This window comes from Aegilops tauschii, chromosome 2 (genome assembly GCF_002575655.3).
Source record: "Aegilops tauschii subsp. strangulata cultivar AL8/78 chromosome 2, Aet v6.0, whole genome shotgun sequence".
Taxonomy (NCBI): Eukaryota; Viridiplantae; Streptophyta; class Magnoliopsida; order Poales; family Poaceae; genus Aegilops; species Aegilops tauschii.
In genome coordinates, this window is record NC_053036.3 from 638,767,560 (window position 1) to 638,787,933 (window position 20,374).

The 20,374-nt window shown below is 48.2% G+C and overlaps 2 protein-coding genes across 2 annotated transcripts; one reads left to right on the forward strand and one right to left on the reverse strand.

Annotated features, from left to right (window-relative positions):
* Positions 1-342: 342 nt before the first annotated feature.
* LOC109763340 (receptor-like kinase TMK3) lies at positions 343-4,319 on the forward strand. Its single transcript, XM_020322177.4, has 2 exons — positions 343-2,911; positions 3,461-4,319. Exons 1-2 carry the CDS (start codon positions 586-588, stop codon positions 3,982-3,984), a joined length of 2,850 nt encoding a protein of 949 aa, XP_020177766.1. The 5' UTR covers positions 343-585; the 3' UTR covers positions 3,985-4,319.
* A 2,985-nt stretch (positions 4,320-7,304) lies between these two features.
* On the reverse strand, positions 7,305-10,368 carry LOC109763341 (nudix hydrolase 26, chloroplastic). The gene is made up of 6 exons (XM_020322178.1): positions 10,117-10,368; positions 9,981-10,031; positions 9,744-9,836; positions 9,436-9,530; positions 7,705-7,819; positions 7,305-7,604 (listed from the first exon to the last, which is right to left on the reverse strand). The coding sequence occupies exons 1-6, from the start codon at positions 10,315-10,317 to the stop codon at positions 7,518-7,520; spliced, it is 642 nt and encodes a 213-aa protein (XP_020177767.1). The 5' UTR covers positions 10,318-10,368; the 3' UTR covers positions 7,305-7,517.
* Positions 10,369-20,374: the final 10,006 nt, after the last annotated feature.

Below are 20,374 nucleotides of genomic sequence, written 5' to 3' on the forward strand. Positions count from 1 at the left end.
CGTGTGGACACACCAGTACAAATCGGATTGAAGATGCGCACAAACAAACAGCTGCAGCAGCACTAATTTAATTGTAATTAAAGGAGTAAGTAAGTAAGTGAACAGCCCACACACGCCTCGAAAGACCAAAACAAACAACCACGTGAAAAGCAGCCGAGGCTGGGAGAGGGAGGGAGGGGCAATCAAAAGGCAAAGAAAAAGAAGCGCGTGGCGTTGGCGTGACTAAAATAAAATAAAGCCAAAGCAAAAAGGCTGTGGTTTCACTGGAAAACTCAAGTGAAAACAGAGGAGCAAGCCAGCCACGAGGAGACAAAAAGGAGAAACGAGTCAAGGTCGGGTCGGGCACGACAGCGAGGCACGCCACGCACCCACACCATTTGACACCCACATCACATTCCCTCCCGGTGACACTGCCGACCACAGCGCGCGAGCGACTCGAAGGGAAGGCAAATCCCTCTCACCTCGCCGCTTATCCCCACCCCCACCCCCATCCCCTCCCTTCCTTCCTCCCCACCGCCACCGCAAACCCAACTCCGGCCGCCTCGCCGCGCGCCGCCAATGCACCCGGACCCGTAGAGGCCCCCCATGGACGCGCCACCGCTCCTCCCCCTCATCCTCCTCCTCGCCATCGTCGGCGGCGGCGGGGTGGCCACGGCCGCGACGATCCACCCGGGCGACCTGGCCGTGCTGGAGGACCTGCGCCGCTCCCTCACCAACCCGGAGGTCCTCGGCTGGCCCAAGGGCGCCGACCCCTGCGGCGGCGGGTGGGACCACGTCTCCTGCGACCGCGACGGCCGGGTCAACAACCTGGACCTCAAGAGCATCGGCCTCGCCGGCGCCCTGCCCGCCTCCTTCTCCTCCCTCGACGCGCTCCAGGACCTCAGCCTCCAGACCAACGCGCTCTCCGGCCCGCTCCCCTCCTTCCGCGGCATGGCGGCCCTCCGCCACGCCTACCTCAACGACAACGCCTTCTCCTCCCTCCCCAACGACTTCTTCGACGGCCTCGACAGCCTCGAGGAGATCTGCCTCGACAACAACCCGCTCAACGCGACCGCCGGGGGGTGGGAGATCCCGCCCGCGCTCGCCGCCTCCTCGCCGCAGCTGCAGAGCCTGCGCCTCACCAACTGCAGCCTCGTCGGCGGGATCCCGGGGTTCCTCGGGGGCATGAGCGGGCTGCAGATGCTCACCCTCTCCTACAACAGGCTCTCCGGCCCGATCCCGGGCACCTTCGCCGGCTCCGGCGTCCAGAAGCTCTGGCTCAACAACCAGCTGGGCGAGACCAAGCTCTCCGGCACGCTCGACGTGCTCGCCGGGATGGCCGACCTCCAGCAGGCGTGGCTGCACGGCAACCAGTTCACCGGCCCCATCCCCGACGCCATCTCCAACTGCAAGCAGCTCGCCGCCCTCTGGCTCAACAACAACGACCTCGTCGGCCTCGTGCCGCCCGGCCTCACCGCCCTGCCGCTGCTCCGCGACGTCAAGCTCGACAACAACAACCTCGTCGGCCCCGCCCCGGCGCTCAAGACCGGCAATCTCAGCTCCTCCCATAACGGCTTCTGCGCCGTCAAGCCCGAGGACAAGTGCGCGCCGGAGGTCATGGCATTGCTCCAGTTCCAAGCCGAGGCTGGTTATCCCGTCAAGCTGACCAGTTCATGGTCCGGGAACGACCCCTGCAAGGGCTGGCTGGGCGTCACCTGCTCTCAGGGGAAGGTGTCGGTGCTCAATCTGCCGTCCTCTGGCCTCAATGGCACCATCAGCAAGAGCCTCGGAGACCTCTCTGCCCTCTCGGACATCAGGCTTGATAGCAATAACCTCACCGGGCATGTGCCGGACAGCCTCACCGGCCTCAAGCTGCTAAAGAAGCTCGATTTGGGCATGAACGACCTGAATGGGCCTCTGCCGGCCTTCAGACCGGACGTCAATGTCATTCTCACCGGCAATCCCAACTTCAACACCAAGACGTCGCCGGGTGGTTCTGCTCCCAAGGACGCCACTCATTCACCAACAACGCCTGGCGCGCCGGGCTCACAAGGCCAAGGGGCTGCCTCTCCTGGCCAAGGGAACAAGAAGAGCAAAATTTTGTTGGCTACCACCATTCCAGTTGCGATCGGCGTGGTGGCTCTGCTGTCCCTGGGTGCTGTGGTGCTCTTCTGCAAGAAAAATGGGTCGTCAGTTCAGCCACAGGCGACCTCCTCCGTCGTCGTCCACCCCCGCAACAGTTCTGGCCCAGACAACTTGGTCAAGATTGTCATGACAAGCAATGACAGCTTCGGCGCGACATCAAGCGGAACCAGCAGCCGGGATAGTGACATCCACATGATCGAGGCGCGCAATTTTGTGATCTCCGTGCAGGTTCTTCGTTGTGCCACCAAAAACTTTGCTCCGGACAATGTGCTTGGCCGTGGCGGATTCGGCGTCGTTTACAAAGGGGTGCTGCACGACGGCACCATGATTGCTGTGAAGAGGATGGAGTCCTCGGTGATCAGCAACAAGGCCCTCGACGAGTTCCAAGCAGAGATTGCCATCCTAACCAAGGTCCGGCACCGCAACCTGGTGTCCATAATGGGCTACGGCATCGAAGGGAATGAAAGGCTGCTGGTCTACGAGCACATGTCCAATGGAGCGCTGAGCAAGCATCTGTTCCACTGGAAGCAGCATGAGCTGGAGCCCCTCTCATGGAAGAAGAGGCTGAACATTGCATTGGATGTTGCTCGTGGAATGGAGTATCTTCACACCCTTGCACAGCAGTGCTACATCCACAGGGATCTTAAGTCAGCAAACATTCTACTTGGCGATGATTTCCGAGCAAAGGTGTCGGATTTCGGGCTCCTTAAATCCGCACCGGACGGGAACTTCTCTGTGGCAACCAGACTCGCTGGAACTTTTGGATACTTGGCGCCTGAATATGCTGGTATGAAATACTTCGACTTGTTTTGCCCTGCTTAGTTCTGCAACTTCTGTTTTACTTCTGACCATCAGGTGTTAATTTTTTAGCATGCTTTATTAAGTATACAGTGACCCTGTGAATCCTTTGCTGTGTAAATAACCTCATTTAGATTTAGTAGAGAACTGAAAAACTGAATTGATGTGGCAAATATCTTGCAATTTTTTTTGAACTGGTCATTCTGATTGAAATCCCAGTGTAAGTAACCTCATGTAAGAGATAGCCGAGTTGATTTGATAATGACATTGGAAATGTTTGATGAACTAGTTATTCTAACTGGGAACCCTGTGACCACTAATTTGCAAATTACTGCACAAGTTTATACACCAACTCTTCTATCAATAGAACATGTATCTTTGTCCAACATTGTGAAGTTTGAACCACCTTCTGATGCAGTATATAAAAGCTTCCATGATGAGAAATTTACTACCAAGTATTTATCATTTTCATGTTATTTGTGTTATTATGGTTCCTGAATGTGTGTCGCTGATAAGTTGTTGCACATGATCACTGCAGTGACCGGAAAAATCACGACGAAAGCAGATGTTTTCAGCTTCGGGGTGGTGCTGATGGAGCTGATAACCGGAATGACCGCCATCGACGAGAGACGCATCGACGAGGAAACCCGGTATCTGGCCTCGTGGTTCGGTCAGATAAGGAAGGACGAAGAGAAGTTCAGGGCAGCCATCGACCCGACCCTGGAGCTCACCGACGAGATTTTCGAGAGCATCTCGGTGGTCGCGGAGCTGGCCGGGCACTGCACCTCCCGGGAGCCCTCCCAGCGGCCGGACATGGGCCACGCCGTGACGGTGCTCGTGCCCATGGTGGAGAAATGGAAGCCGTCGAGCAACGAGGCCGAGGACTACATGGGCATCGACCTGCACCTGCCGCTGCTCCAGATGGTGAAGGGGTGGCAGGAGTCGGAGGCGAGCATGACCGACGGCAGCATCATGAGCCTGAGCCTGGAAGACAGCAAGGGCAGCATCCCCGCCCGGCCCGCCGGGTTCGCCGAGTCCTTCACCTCCGCCGACGGCCGGTGAACCATGATCATCATCATCGTCATCGCCATGTCTACAAGAAATAAGTACATTGTCTCTCCCGGACCTCCCTCCCCTGTTTCGGCACAAGCGTTCGTTTCGTTCTTGTAGGTAAAGTAAAAGGGGTGCGTCGTTCGTCGTCCATGTGCTTGTGCTTCTGCCGCTGTAGATAGACATCTTGTTTTTGTTTTCGTTAACTTTTTTGTTCAACTGGGTGCTACCGTAGGATGGATGGATTGGTCGCCTTTTTCCATTATTCCAGTCTTGAGACTGAAGCTTCTGGCTTTACCTAGCAATCAAATCAAATCAAATCATATCATGCTTCTCTGATTGATCCACTGCCTGTACCTGGAACCGAATTTTCTCCTTCTTTTCCTTTGCAATGGCATCTGGCATCTGGTTCCTCATGCTCTTGGCCTCATGGCTGCAAAGGCCAAAGGGGGACATCACCTGTGATCCTCCATGCCGTCCACCATGATTCATGGGCCATGTATGCACTGTTGAGGGGGCAGCAAGTACCAGTCCAGGCTTGCACCAGTCTTCTCAGGCTCTACACACTTGATCTCCCATGCCCCATTCTCTAATAACAATAATAATAACAACACTTCAATTATTGTTGCTACAAAACAAATCGACCACCACCATTGAAGCAAGCAAGCAAGCAAACAAATCTGCAGCACCAGTAGCTGGCTGGCTGGAGGTAACATATGAATGCTGATCTTTATGCAGGTTCTCTTCTCTGGAGTTGTAGTTATCTGACAAGTGGCGCTTGAAAATGCACACTTGATGTGAAGCCAGTGATCCTTGCTTAGCTGTGGCTCACTTGCATATATGCTCCTATTAACCACTGACGTTGGTTGCTAGGAATCTTCTTCCTGGGCTGAAAGTGACTCCAGTGATGGCCTTTTTCTTTTCTGTGGCGCTGAAAGTGAGTGTAATTACCGGGGTTAATCAAGTGTCGTTGTCGAGGAATCCTCCACGGCATCGATGATTTGTTGTTTAATGATGATGATGATGTGTCTCCCTGGCCACGTGGCTATCGTCCCAGCTGGCGTGCAATAACTGCGTGGCCGACGGAGTAGAGCAAAAGCGACATCTCTGGTCTGGTCTATGCTTAGCTTGCTTAGCTGCTGCTAATTAATCCACATGACACTGTTGTCAGCCTAGAGAGATCGTGTACAGCAAGTTAGCAGTACACACACATCAAGTGTTGGGCACTCTATCTCTATGTACAAGCGTGCATTAGGTCAGAATAATGCCGAGCTCTGTACCCTCCACGTGAGATGCTCCGTCCTTGTTAAGCTTGAGCCGGACGCCATTGCATTGCTGGTGAGCAATTAGTGGAAGCTGGTCTAAGGCTAAGCTAACCAGAGAGGCAGGCAGCGTAGTGTAGAGTGTGGACTGAGGAACAGTAGTGATGTTTTGCAGTACCAATTCGAGAAGCAGCTACCTGCTGTTGGGTGTGTGTTTGCGAGATGGTTCCGGCACCAGCACGTTCGTGGTGTAGAGCGTATGTATACGTCACGTATAACGAGACTGCGCACCTGCCGCCTGCCGCCTGCCGCCTGCCGTGCTGTGCTCTTGTCGCCGTCCGTCGTATTTGTACTGTACTGTACGCCACGGTACCGGCCGTGTATGTATGTATGTATGTGTACATCACGGGTAGTTATGGTTGCAATCAGTCGCTCTGTCTGTCAGGTGGCCCGTCTGCATCAAGCCCTACGTCCGGCCTTGGATACATCCGAAGAAAACGGGCAACGTTTGGATACACGTTGCTGTTGGTTGGGCCGTCAGCATTATCGGCTAGGAATGTAGAGCTTTCTTCTCTCTGTCTTTTTTGCGAGGAAGTAGGCATTCATACATACGTAGACACTAGGAAGAAAGTAGTCACATGCACACAGTGCCAGTGCCTGCGATCTTGTACGCGCATGTGGTATGAATTATGATACATACATGTCCATCGTCGTCACGTACGTGGTTGCGCGGGAATTATTACCCAACTTGTGATTGATTAGTCGGAGGGTCAGGGCCGGGGAACTGCCTGGTTGTGCATGTGGAGGGAAGGAGAGACATGCGTGGACATGGACATGTGGGTGGCACAGGAGAAGCTCTGGCGGACGGACGGACGCCGTGGTGGCAGGGCAGCGGCAGCGGCACGGCAATCATTGAAGCTTCCCTTGTGGTTGTGCGGCCTCCTTGTCCTCCATCTCACATGCCATGGCGGGTCTGCTTGCTGCCACTTGCAATGGCGAGCATGGTCCGGTCCGGTTCCCCGGGCACGGGATGGCGTCACCTGCTTCAGTTAAAACTTAAAACCCCTGCGAGATGGGAGAGGCAGAGGCTGGTCATGGGCTGTGCCCTGGCCCCAGATGCTCCTACCCTAGTGCCCTGCCATGCCATACTATCCACGATGATGAATTTTTCAGCAAACTTGGAATTTTCAGTGATCAAATCCTTCAGTTCAAAGACCTCCACAGCATGACACACGCCAAGGCTGGCAACGGTCAAATTTCCTAGTGCTGCCGTCGTCAGGCAGGCAGCTTCACCGCTCCGGTAATACGCTTTCGGTTCACGTTCACCAACACTGCCGCTTTTGCCCAGGTGCATTGCATTGCAGCTTGCAGGGATCTGTTTACCATAAAAAAACAGAGCAGAGCACAAAGGGCACAAATTAAAGGCCACGGCATGGCATGGGCAGTTCATGAGGAAAGGAAAGGCGGAAGGAGGCCACCAACGACCGTCGGCCGCACAGCGAAACATTGACTCCGCCCAGCTGCTTTCCTTCCCGCCGGTGAGGAGACCCAACCAACCTTTATAACGGGCGGCATTTAACAGCTCCCATGCTCCACGCACGCCGCCGCCGCCGATCCCCATCCATCCACCTCCCTCACCTAACCACATCGCATGCCATTACTGCAATCCCTCCTCCTCCCACGGCCACGGCCACGGCCACGGGACACTGGGACAAACTCACAGACAATATCATGCCGGAGAGAGACCACCCGGTACAAAGCGTGGAGGCCTTGATTGTCCTCCGTGCTCCCACACCAAGCCACAGCAAAGCAAAGCAAAAGGCCATGGCCAACAGCCAGGACGCTTCAGTTCAGGCATTTGGTCCCCAAGGACACGGAAGATCATTTCCATCGCCACCGGGATCGGCGCTTAATAACAGCTCAAGAAGGAAGGCTCTACTACCTGTTGATCTGAGCCACGGCGACAGCAGCAGCGATGCTGTTTTCTCCTGGCCAAAAAGTATCAGGCCCTGCTCGCGTCCATGTTGCATGCTACCAAGATTTGCCGGAACTAGAACCAAACAGACGGCGGGTGGGAACTGTAGCCAGATTATTATTATTATTGCGACAACAACGTACTCATCTCGTTGCGCATGATCGGGCTACGGGGATCCAATGCCGGGATAGCAGGCGGCGGCGATACGCCAGACGTTCTAGAAATACTCCGTGGCCCCAATACATTTTTGAGAAATTATTGATTGACACAGCCCCTCTACGTATAAAGCCCGTGGGAGACTGCAAAGTCTATGACGAAGCTGTTGGATCTGACTGTAGATATGGGGCGAAGTGCTTCAGTGTCTCCTCGTAGACAGGTTTCTTGAAATCAACAGCCTGTGCGTGAGTTCGACATGGAAACTGTGTTAGTAGGCGCCCCAGATTCAAGAAACAGGAGGGATCGGGTGTTATTATCGAGCTGGAATAAATGGACCACCTTCTCAATCACTTGCTGAGGGGTCATCCATGCCCACTCGGAGAACTCCGGCTTCTCGGATCCATCGCCCATCAGGTTGATCTCATCATCACCCCCCGTAAGCCTAAATAGAAACCTGCTCATACGAAGTACACGGTGAAGGTACAGATCTGATTAGCTCGTAAATGTTTAAAGTATATTGATCAAGATTTCAATGAAGAACGATGGACGGAAATTGATTATTTCATTGACAGTAATTAACTCTGAATAAGAAACATCTGACCAAGTTCTAACTTACACAAGTCTGGCTGGGCCTAAATGACAGGTGGTATAGGCCTGACCCTAAGACTAGATGGAAGAGTTTGCGAGAGGTGAAGAGATGGCATAAGTAGGCTGGACACTGTAGCATACATCCATGGAAATATCTCCAGCCCAATTTTGGATAGCCACACATACCAACTATCAACCATAAATGTATACCAGTCAGTGACATGACCCTTTGTGAAAGATAATAGGAATGTATCCAATACTAAGATATCAAAATCATTAGACAGCATCAGGAGATAACAGCAGATGCATAACATAGAAAGAGTTTTAATCACTCACACATGAATTGTGTTTCTATTTCATTCCAACATAAAGAAATAACTCGACCTTACTGCAGTAAGTTCTGCCTTTTGACTTCCGGCAGCTTAACAATCAACCACTAGGAATTCGACAGTTCTACTGAGCACCAAAATTGACTAACTGTTACAGGCTATGGGGAACTACATGTCCTGGACTCAAATTCAGTAGGAAGCATCGTACCAACGGATGCATTACGATAACTTTAGATCAGTACAAGCATGAACTTGGGTGCATGTGAGTGGTTGGATAGATTCAAGATGTTCATCTCACAGTTTAATGTCTCTTCAGACTTTCCTGCCCATGCCCTCATAAGGAGCTTCGTATTGAATTTTTGTCTATGCATCTCGTATAATTTTTTCCAATGTACTACAGCTGGAGACATGTATGTGCACATGCACACCGTGCAAGACAAGTGTGCACAGCATACTCCGCACATGCATACAAGTGCATCCAGTGAATGACTTATTAACAACTGCAAGTTGAACTGTAGAGGAGCATCATGTATGTTAGGTTGAAATGTAGAGGAGCATGCATACAAGGTGTTAAACTCTCTGACTTCTAACAATACAAAAGGTTGAAATGGATTTGTAACATGTATGTTACATACAACTAGGGCATATACAATCTTCCATGGTACTCCCTGTGTAAACTAATATAAGAGCGTTTAGATCACTACTTTAGTATTCTAAACACTCTTATATTAGTTTACGGAGGGAGTAGCTGTGAGCCTATAATGCATAAAGTTTAATGGATAATGAAGCATGTTCAGATGTTAGTATGGATGCATATAATAAGGCATGTTATGATACGATCATGGATTATTATGGTGCGACATATTTTTAATGGATTTTGCTGACAACTTAACTGACATCAGATTTACTTCGTGAATCGCTACATGGCATGAATAATAGTGTGGTGGTTTGGCAAAGAGAGTTTTGCAACAGCCATGGCTACGCAGCTGTATCTTGGGGTTGGAGTATTCTGTTTGTCAAGTGTCAACTGCTATGCCTGTGCATTAAAATGATTCTTGTAAGACTTTCCTTTCAGGTTGAAACAGGTAGAAACCCACAACAAACTTTTTGTTACTAAGCATCATTCTTAGCTGAAGCAATCCAGCGGGCTTACCACTTCTGAGCCTGGCCCTTCCAGTTGGTTCCCCACCTAGCATTCAGCTTGTCTTTGACATCCGCGGGGAAATCATATGTCAACCAATTGGGGGCCTGCACGGACACACGCAGCGCGATCAGCAAGAAACATTTTTCGTTATGAAAACAAATTCACCCAGCTGCATATTGGGAGCAGAGGGACACTAGAGATTTATCACTAGTTAGTACGGTTGAAATTGGCCAATTCATTTCTGGTACATGCCTCAAAGTAAATCACGATTATAAGAGCATGTGAAGAAAGTGAAGGACCGCCGAGTGCCGACTGACCTCGGCGACAATCTCGGCAGATCTAACACCGGTTTCTTCCCTCAATTCCCTGATGGCAGCTGCTCGTGGCTCTTCCCCTGGGTCTATCCCACCCTGTGGCGACGCAGAACACTCGGCAAATCAACAACGGGCTGGTATTACGTGTACCAGGATGCAGCAGCAACGATAGTAATAATCGATAATTAGACTAGTGAACAACGACTTCCACTGGTCGTCAAACTGTTGTTTTAGTACTACCTGAGGCATCTGCCACGCCGTGGGGATGTCGATCCTGGACGCGGAGAAGATCTGCGGGGGGAGAGAAGCGATCAGTGAGAGAGGGGAGCATCGAGAGCGTCAACGGGGGAGGGGGAGCGGGGGAGGGGTGGGGTGCCTTGGTGAGGGTGGGGTCGGCGAGGCAGATGCCGACGTTGGTGCGGTAGCCCTCGGGCGGCGACTCCATGGTGGCGAACACGGCAAGCGGCGAGGCCGAGCAGGAGAGCGGGCGGCGGCGGGCGATCCGGGGGAGCCGGAGAACGGCGGAGGAGGAGACGGTGGGGGTGAGAATGAGGCAGCGTGCGGCGGCCACCGTCATCGGTCCACCCGCAAACCCAACCCAACCCAATCGATTGGGGCGGGGGGTCAGAGACACAACCAGAGTGGTGGTGGGCTGGTGGCTGGCAGACCCGGCCAAATGGGCCAGTCCTGCCCTGTTGGGCCTGGCCTGGCATGCCGGGGCCGCGAGGCTTGTTTATTTTTTTATATACAACCCAATAGGCTGAATATAGCCTCAAAACAGCCCAATAGGCGGGATCCTACACGGGCCAGCGGGGTATATGCGTCGTCGGTATGGCCCGTGTAAATATGGGGGCCATGCCTGGGTCAGGGAGAGCGGCACGCGTGCCGGCCCGACACGACCCGTGTTGTTGGCGTGTCTGGGTGGGCTACGCCGTGTCTGGCACGTATATCCCTAGGTGGGTCGTGTCTTGTCTGGCACGTATAGTCCTGGTGAGGCCAGGCCGACCCGAGAGCCCCTAGCTGACACTCGTGAGCGTCAGAAAGAGGAGCTTTCGCTTAGGGAGCGATCTCAATGGGCCGGCCCATTCCCTGGCCATACAGCGAGCCTGTACTGAAAATCCAAAAAAAAAAACGTTTGACTGAGGAATCAAACCTGCAACACCACGATAGAGAGAAAATCTCCCTTACCACTTGACCTGCTGAGTGATAATGATTAATATCCTGCGTGAGTACTTAAAAACAAAATGCAGTGACAGATCCAAAAAAAAAACATTTCGACCATTGCACATTTTTTTAACATGCATTGAACATTTTTGTAATATATGATGAACATTCCTTAGATACACATTGAACATTTTCGTCATATACGCTGAACAATTTTCAAATCCAAATTGAGCATTTTTGTGATATGCGCTGAACAGTTTTAAAATACACATTGAACATTTTTGTAATATACGCTGAACTTTTTTAAGTACACAATGGACATTTCTTAATATACGGTGGACATTTTTTAAATACATGATGAACATTTTTAAAATACATGATGAACTCTTGTACAATACACACCAAAAAGAAGAAAGTAAAAATCAACAAAAAGACACAGATTGTTCAGCGCAATAATATATTGATAAAAAATACATGATGAAATATTTTTACATGTATTAATAATGGAAGAAAAAGGACAAGAAAGAGAATGAAAAAACCAGAAATAATAAACTTGAAAGAACCAGAAAGAAAAAACCGAAAAGGTAAAACAAAAATAAAAAGGCGACAGAAGAAGCGAACGAACAACACTCGATGCAGCGAACTGGGCCGGCCCACCTGGGGGCGCTGCGGGCGTAGCCATTGCTGTTTGCCGCGCGCGGGCGGCAAATAGGATTTGCCGGCCGACCCATCTGACCAGGTACGGTGGCCGGTCTGGATGGATGGGTAGCTGTTACCGCCCAACCCACTTCCTTTGCATCCACTACGCCAGCCCAAGACCCACCAGAGGAAGCGGCCCAGGAATGGGGCTAGCGAAGGGGCAAGGCCAGCGAGTTGTTCCCGGCCCACAACATGTTGACCTAATCGTCTACTTGACCACCTACCACCGTCCCGTGAGGTAACATTTTGGTAGTTATAGCCTTTCATCCCATCACATTCCTCAAATTTGGCCACCTGATTTCTTTCTATCACCCAAACACTACTAGAGAAAAACTTATAGGCAGACGCTTACTAGTAGCGTGGGTTTATACCCCTCGCTGCTGCTACTTATTAGTAGCGCGTGTTTATAACCCCTGCTACTACTAAGTTGATAGTAGCAGCGCGGGTTTATAACCCTCGCTGCTGCTAAGTGGTCTCTGCCGTGCCGCCTGGGACATGCAATAGCAGTAGCGAGAGGTATAAACCCACGCTACTACTAAGTTGATAGTAGTAGCACGGGTTGATAACCCTCGCTACTACTAAGTGGTCTCTATCGTACCCCCCGGGACATGCCATAGTAGTAGCGAGGGGTATAACCCCGCGCTACTACTATCGACCCACCAAGACATGTGTACACATAGCGTGCGGAGGCCCAAATCCAAACCCACACTCTTCTGATTCCCCTTCTCCTCCCACCCGCGATTCCCTTCCTCGCCCACAGCCACTGCCGGCCTCGCACCTCGGCGCCACTCACAAATCCGGCGACCTCGTCTCGCACTGCAGACCCCTCCCCTCCCCCTCCTTCCTCCTTATCTACTGTTGGAAGGAGAGGGAAAGCAGCAGAGCGTCTTCAATGGCGGCGACCAGATCCGCCATGGACGCAACCACTTGCACCTCCTCGTTGGGACAGGGCCTCATGAGGACATGTGACCACAATGGTCAAGGCTCCCACGACAAGCAGCAGCAGGTCACCGGGCTTCATCTAGGGTTTCGGGCGTCGGCTCCAACTCCGGCGGCCGCCGGTGAGTTCCTCCTCCTACTGCTCTATATCTCTCTCTTCCTCTTTCTAATATTTTTCTCTTCTTTTATAGCAGCAGTAGACGAGAGGTGCGGGCACAAGTTGGGTGGGGAAGCACCATCACCATGGACAACTTCATCCCCTGCATGACCAGTAGTAGCCATGGATCGAGAGGACGATGACGCCCAGCAGCAGCAGCCGCCATGGATGGATTTTTTTTAATTCTCAATTAGTCAGTAGTAGCGCTGGTTCCTGACACACACTACAACTAAGTAGTAGTAGCGCGGGTGGCAATCGCGCTACTACTACTAGAAGTAGCAGTAGCGCGGGTACCACCCGCGCTACTGCTAAAAGTTAGCTGTAGCGCCGTATCAGTAGTGTGGGCACCCGCGCTACTGATATACCTAAAACCCACACTACTGCTAGGCTTTTCCCTAGTAGTGAAACCCGTCATGACAAAGCGACGACGTTGAAGGAGCAAACCAAGGCGCTCGCGGATCTGATAATGGTGATCCTGGTGATGTCGAGCAAGAACAACGAAATCCACCCCGCTATCCTTGAGTTTGTAAGGGTGAAGCGAGCGACTGAGGCTCAGTCGAGGAGTTGCGCGCCTAGGTGGGATATTTGCGAGTGAAATTTCTAGAGAAGGACAAGGGGAGGGAGAAGGAGGCGTCGTCGCACTACATTCCTCAAATTTGAAGTCAGCGTTGGAGATGCCCCAACACAGCTTAGATTTTCAGATTTTCAGTGCTAACACGACTTAAATTTTAAGATTTTCTGAAAAAGCTTAGCTTAGGCGCTTAAGATTTTGAAAAGGAAGGAGTACATACTACCGTGTCTATCGGCTATGTTCATCCGCAAACATTGGGAGAACCCCTTGGAGGAACCTTCCGATCGGTTGTGCACTGCAAACAACTGAACCTCGTCGTGTTTTGTGTTAAATTTACTGTGTCGATCGGCCTAACAGCTGAGGCATGCAGAAAGGTAATTATAGCATTTTCTAGGGCATTTGGAGCAAAAAAAAAAACAACCTCCTCCAACAACTGCCCCAAAAGAAAAAGTTAACAAAGAAAAATTTGGGAAGCCCCAAAATTGGAACGACAGGCTATGTATTTACACTGCCACAAACACAAAATGCATCCCCGCGCGCAGCCCAACCGTCTCCTTCAGAACATTCCACGGCCGAATTCGCTTGCGCCCCGCTGCCCCCACTGATTCCGGTCAAATCCTGCCGGATCAAGCCGCTCCTGCCGCCGCCGCACCACCTCGCCGCCCGAATCCGCCACTTCTGCGGTCGCACGAGCCATCACGTGATAACCCACAAGTATAGGGGATCACAACAGTTTTCGAGGGTAGAGTATTCAACCCAAATTTATTGATTCGACACAAGAGGAGCCAAAGAATATTCTCAAGTATTAGCAGTTGAGTTGTCAATTCAACCACACCTGGATAACTTAGTATCTGCAGCAAAGTATTTAGTAGCAAAGTAATATGGAAGTAACGGTAACGGTAGCAAAAGTAATATTTTTGGGTTTTGTAGTGATTGTAACAACAGCAACAGTAAAGTAAATAAGCGAAGAACAATATGTGAAAAGCTCGTAGGCATTGGTTCGGTGATGGAGAATTACGCCGGATGCGGTTCATCATTAACAGTCATAACATAGGGTGACACAGAACTAGCTTCAATTCATCAATGTAATGTAGGCATGTATTTCGAATATAATCATACGTGCTTATGGAAAAGAACTTGCATGGCATCTTTTGTCCTACCCTCCCGTGGCAGTGGGGTCCTAGCGGAAACTAAGGGATATTAAGGCCTGCTTTTAATAGAGTACCGGACCAAAGCATTAACACATAGTGAATACATGAACACCTCAAACTACGGTCATCACCGGGAGTGGTCCCGATTATTGTCACTTCGGGGTTGCCGGATCATAACACATAGTAGGTGACTATAGACTTGCAAGATAGGATCAAGAACTCACATATATTCATGAAAACATAATAGGTTCAGATCTGAAATCATGGCACTCGGGCCCTAGTGACAAACATTAAGTATAGCAAAGTCATAGCAACATCAATCTCAGAACATAGTGGATACTAGGGATCAAACCCTAACAAAACTAACTCGATTACATGATAAATCTCATCCAACCCATCACCGTCCAACAAGCCTACGATGGAATTACTCACGCACGGCGGTGAGCATCATGAAATTGGTGATGGAGGATGGTTGATGATGACGATGGCGACGGATTCCCCTCTCCGGAGCCCCGAACGGACTCCAGATCAGCCCTCCCGAGAGGTTTTAGGGCTTGACGGCGGCTCCGTATCGTAAAACGCGATGAATCCTTCTCTCTGATTTTTTTCTCCCCGAACACGAATATATGGAGTTGGAGTTGAGGTCGGTGGAGCTCCAGGGGGCCCACGAGGCAGGGGGGCGCGCCCAGGGGGGCAGGCGCGCCCCCACCCTCGTGGACAGGTGGTCGGTCCCCTGGCCTTGATTATTTCGCCAATATTTTTAATATTTTCCAAAAATAAGTTTCATGGAGTTTCAGGTCATTCCGAGAACTTTTGTTTCTGCACATAAATAACACCATGGCAATTCTGCTGAAAACAGCGTCAGTCCGGGTTAGTTCCATTCAAATCATGCAATTTAGAGTCCAAAACAAGGGCAAAAGTGCTTGGAAAAGTAGATACGACGGATACGTATCAACTCCCCCAAACTTAAACCTTTGCTTGTCCTCAAGCAATTCAGTTGATAAACTGAAAGTGATAAAGAAAACTTTTACAAACTCTGTTTGCTCTTGTTGTTGTAAATATGTAAAGCCAACATTCAAGTTTTCAGCAAAGATTATGACTAACCACATTCACAATAACACTTAGGTCTCATGTTTACTCATATCAATGGCATAATCAACTAGCGAGCAATAATAATAAATCTCGGATGACAACACTTTCTCAAAACAATCATAATATGATATAACAAGATGGTATCTCGCTAGCCCTTTCTGAGACCGCAAAACATAAATGCAGAGCACCTTTAAAGATCAAGGACTGACTAAACATTGTAATTCATGGTAAAAGAGATCCAGTCATAGTCATACCCAATATAAGTTAATAGTAATGAATGCAAATGACAGCGGTGCTCTCCAGTTGGTGCTTTTTAATAAGAGGGTGATGACTCAACATAAAAGTAAATAGATAGGCCCTTCGCAGAGGGAAGCAGGGATTTGTAGAGGTGCTAGAGCTCGATTTTGAACTAGAGATAAATAATATTTTGAGCGGCATACTTTCATTGTCAACATAACAACCGAGAGATGGCGATATCTTCCATGCTACACACATTATAGGCGGTTCCCAAACAGAATGGTAAATTTTATACTCCCCCTCCACCAACAAGCATCGATCCATGGCTTGCTCGAAACAACGAGTGCCTCCAACTAGCAACAGTCCCAGGGGGAGTTTTGTTTGCAATTATTTTGATTTTGTTTGCATAAAGCATGGGACTGGGCATCCCGGTGACCAACCATTTTCTCGTGAGTGAGGAGCGGAGTCCACTCCTCTTGAGAATAACCCGCCTAACATGGAAGATAAGGACAACCCTAGTTGATACATGAGCTATTCGAGTATACAAAACAGAATTTCATTTGAAGGTTTAGAGTTTGGCACATACAAATTTACTTGGAACGGCAGGTAGATACCGCATATAGGAAGATATGGTGGACTCATATGGCATAACTTTGGGGTTAAGGGATTGGATGCACAAGCAGTATTCCCGCTTAGTACAAGTGAAGGCTAGAAAAAGACTAGGAAGCGACCAACTAGAGAGCGACAACAGTCATGAACATGCATTAAAATTAATGAACATTGATTACAAACATGAGTAGGATATAATCCACCATGAACATAAATATCATGAAGGCTATGTTGATTTGTTTCAACTACATGTGTGAACATGTGCCAAGTCGAGTCACTTAAATCATTCAAAGGAGGATACCACCCTATCATATCACATCACAACCATTTTAATAGCATGTTGGCACGCAAGGTAAAGCATTATAACTAATAGCTATACAAGCATGGCACGAGCAACTATAATCTTTAATTGTCATTGCAAACATGTTTATTCATAATAGGCTGAATCAGGAACGATGAACTAATCATATTTACAAAAACAAGAGAGGTCGAGTTCATACCAGCTTCTCCCATCTCAATCAGTCCATCATGTATCATCATAATTGCCTTTCACTTGCACGACTGAACGATGTGAATAATAATAATAGTGCACGTGCATTGGACTAAGCTGGAATCTGCGAGCATTCAATAAACAGGAGAAGACAAGGCAATATGGGCTCTTGGTTAAATCAACAATAATGCATATAAGAGCCACTTCAACAATTTAATTATGGTCTTCTCCTATCGACCCCCAAAGAAAAGAAAAGAAATAAAACTATTTACACGGGAAAGCTCCCAACAAGCAAAAGAAGAACATGAAATATTTTTGGGTTTTATTTTTAATTAATACTACTACAGCATGAAAGTAAGCTAGCTTAAAGCTACAACTAATTTTTTGTTTTTTCTTAAGGTTTTTCAAACACACAAGAAGAAAGCAGGAAAAGAAAATAAACTAGCATGGATAGACAGTGAAAGAGTATGAACACCGACATCTAGCAATGAGTGTGTGAACATAAATGTAATGTCGGTGGGAAATACGTACTCCCTCAAGCTTAGGCTTTTGGCCTAAGTTGGTTTATTGCCACGGATGGCCTGGCGGATATCCATAGTTGTAGTTGGGGTCGTACTGCGAAGAGGAGGACTCCGATTGCCACTGATTGGCAATCATCTCCAGATCCCACTGGTAATTAGACTGTCGTGGATGATCATATTGTGGTTCCGACTCTGGCTCTGGGGCTGATGTAGGGTTTCGGTAGGCGTGAATGGCCGCCAGCGGAACGAGATACTGGCCTACAGATAAATCAAACAAGGAAGGAGTAGGCAAGGTAATAGTCTCAGGATGATGTTTATCAAAGAACAATTTGTATTTAAGCTCCCCTTCCTTATTCTTTACAATAAAATCATGCGCTACCATACTCTTATAATCTAAATAAACAGTGAACAGCAATTTTTCTTCTTTTTCATAGTGCCTAATAGGTATGTTATAATATGCAGCAAGGCGTGAAGCATAGACACCTCCAAAGATGGGGCCCTTTGTACGGTTCAGACTTAACCGTTTGGCAATAATACCGCCCATACTAACAGAGTCATCGCGGAATAAACCATGGAACAAAATAATAATATCAGGAACACTAAGGTTTCCACAGTTTCCGCGACCAATTAAGCAACGACTAGCAAATATTGCAAAGTAGCGTAAAACAGGAAAATGTATGCTAGTGATTCTTGCATCGGAAACCCTTCCTAGTTTCCCCTACAGTAATAGTGTCAATAAACCCGTCCACATCTTTACGATGTGGTTCCTCTAAACTACCCTCGAAAGGTATTTTGCAAACCCTGCAAAATTCATCTAGTGACATCTTCTTAACCACATCATATAAATGAAACTCTACCGAAGGAGGTGATTCCTTGGGATAATAGTAGAAGTTTTGCACAAAAGTATTGGTGAGTAAGAGATACTGTTCGCGTTGGTCGCGGAGGAAGTCGGTGAGGCCTGCATTCTCAGCCAATTCATAAAAATCATCATAAATCCCGGCTGCTCTCAAGAAATCATTGGAAGGCCATTCACACGGCCGAACCTCCGCGGTGCGAGGAAGATTATATTTGGGCCTCTCTGCTTCCTCACTTTGCTTTTCCTTCGAGCTTCGGCTCGATGAGCCCCTCAAAAATCTCTTCATTATTTTCTGAAAAATTCTAAAATTTTTAGTAACTTCAAACAAAAGTGAACCAAGCTCAACAAAATTGATAGCAACTACTCCTACAAGTGCCTAGAGACTATATCATGCATTAGAACTACTTGAAACCATATAAATTTGACATGCAAGCTCAAGAACATGGTCACCTAGGCAGCACAAATTTGCAATGAATAAAGCACTAGAACAAAAACTAATTGGACCAATGGAGGAGTCACATACCAAGGAACAATCCCCCAAAGCAGTTTTGTGAGAGGTGCTTTGAGCAAGGAGATCGAAAATCGCAGCAAAATGAGCTAGAACTCGTGCTTGAGCTGGATGGTGATTTTTTTTGGAGGAAGAAGAAGTGTGTGGGTGCAGGAATAAGTGGAGGGGAGCCACCATGGGCCCACGAGGCAGGGGGCGCGCCCTGTAGGGGTGGGCGCGCCCTGGACCCTCGTGGCCAGGTGCTTGCTCCCCCTGCTGTGTTCTCAGTGCCAGATATTCTCAAATATTCTAGAAAAAATCATATTCCAATTTCAGGGCATTTGGAGAACTTTTATTTTCGGGGTATTTTTATATTGCACGGATAATTCAAAAAACAGACAGATAAATACTATTTTTACTTTATTTCAACTAAATAACAGAAAGTAAAAGGAGGGTACAGAAGGTTGTGCTTTCTAACTTCATCCATCTCATGCTCATCAAAAGGAATCCACTAACAAGGTTGATCAAGTCTTGTTAACAAACTCATTTCGAGTTGCATGAAACCGGAGAAATTTTGAATAACACTATGTTACCTCAACGGGGATATGCACGTCCCCAGTAATAAGAATATCATATTTCTTCTTGATAGTAGGAAGAGGAAATTCAAAACCTCCAAAAATAATCGATGGAATTTTTCCAATAGAATTGATACTATGGACTTGAGGTTGTTTCCTCGAAAAGTGTACCGTATGCTCATTACCATTAACATGAAAAGTGACATTGCCTTTGTTGCAATCAATAACAGCCCCTGCAGTATTCAAAAAGGGTCTTCCAAGAATAATAGACATACTATCGTCCTCGGGAATATCAAGAATAATAAAGTCCGTTAAAATAGTAACGTTTGCAACTACAACAGGCACATCCTCACAAATACCGACAGGTATAGCAGTTGATTTATCAGCCATTTGCAAAGATATTTCTATAGGTGTCAACTTATTCAAGTCAAGTCTACGATATAAAGAGAGAGGCATAACACTAACACCGGCTCCAAGATCACATAAAGCAGTTTTAACATAATTTCTTTTAATGGAGCATGGTATAGTGGGTACTCCTGGATCTCCTAACTTCTTAGGTATTCCACTCTTGAAAGTGTAATTAGCAAGCATGGTGGAAATTTCAGCTTCCGGTATCTTTCTTTTATTAGTAACAATTTCTTTCATGTAATTAGCATAAGGATTCATTTTGAGCATATCAGTTAATCGCATACGCAAAAAGATAGGTCTAATCATTTCAGCAAAGCGCTCAAAATCCTCATCATCCTTTTTCTTGGATGGTTTGGGAGGAAAAGGCATGGGTTTCTGAACCCATGGCTCCCTTTCTTTACCGTGTTTCCTAGCAACAAAGTCTCTCTTATCATAACGTTGATTATTTGATTGTGGGTTATCAAGATCAACAGCAGGTTCAATTTCTACATCATTATCATTGCTAGGTTGAGCATCAACATGAACGTCATCATTAACATTATCACTAGTTTCATGTTCATTACCAGATTGTGTTTCAGCGTCAGAGATAGAAATATCATTGGGATTCTCAGGTGGTTCAACAATAGGTTCACTAGAAGCATGTAAAGTCCTATCATTTTTCTTTTTCTTCTTTTTAGA

Excerpts from the sequence above, each read along its gene's own strand:
- LOC109763340 (XM_020322177.4), top strand. The coding sequence starts at position 586 with ATGGACGCGCCACCGCTCCTCCCCCTCATCCTCCTCCTCGCCATCGTC. Across the intron at positions 2,912-3,460 it reads CTTGGCGCCTGAATATGCTG|TGACCGGAAAAATCACGACG; the intron begins GTATGAAATACT and ends TGATCACTGCAG.
- LOC109763341 (XM_020322178.1), bottom strand. The coding sequence starts at position 10,317 with ATGACGGTGGCCGCCGCACGCTGCCTCATTCTCACCCCCACCGTCTCC. Across the intron at positions 9,531-9,743 it reads CTGCCGAGATTGTCGCCGAG|GCCCCCAATTGGTTGACATA; the intron begins GTCAGTCGGCAC and ends GTGTCCGTGCAG. Across the intron at positions 7,605-7,704 it reads CTCAGCAAGTGATTGAGAAG|GCTGTTGATTTCAAGAAACC; the intron begins GTGGTCCATTTA and ends ACTCACGCACAG.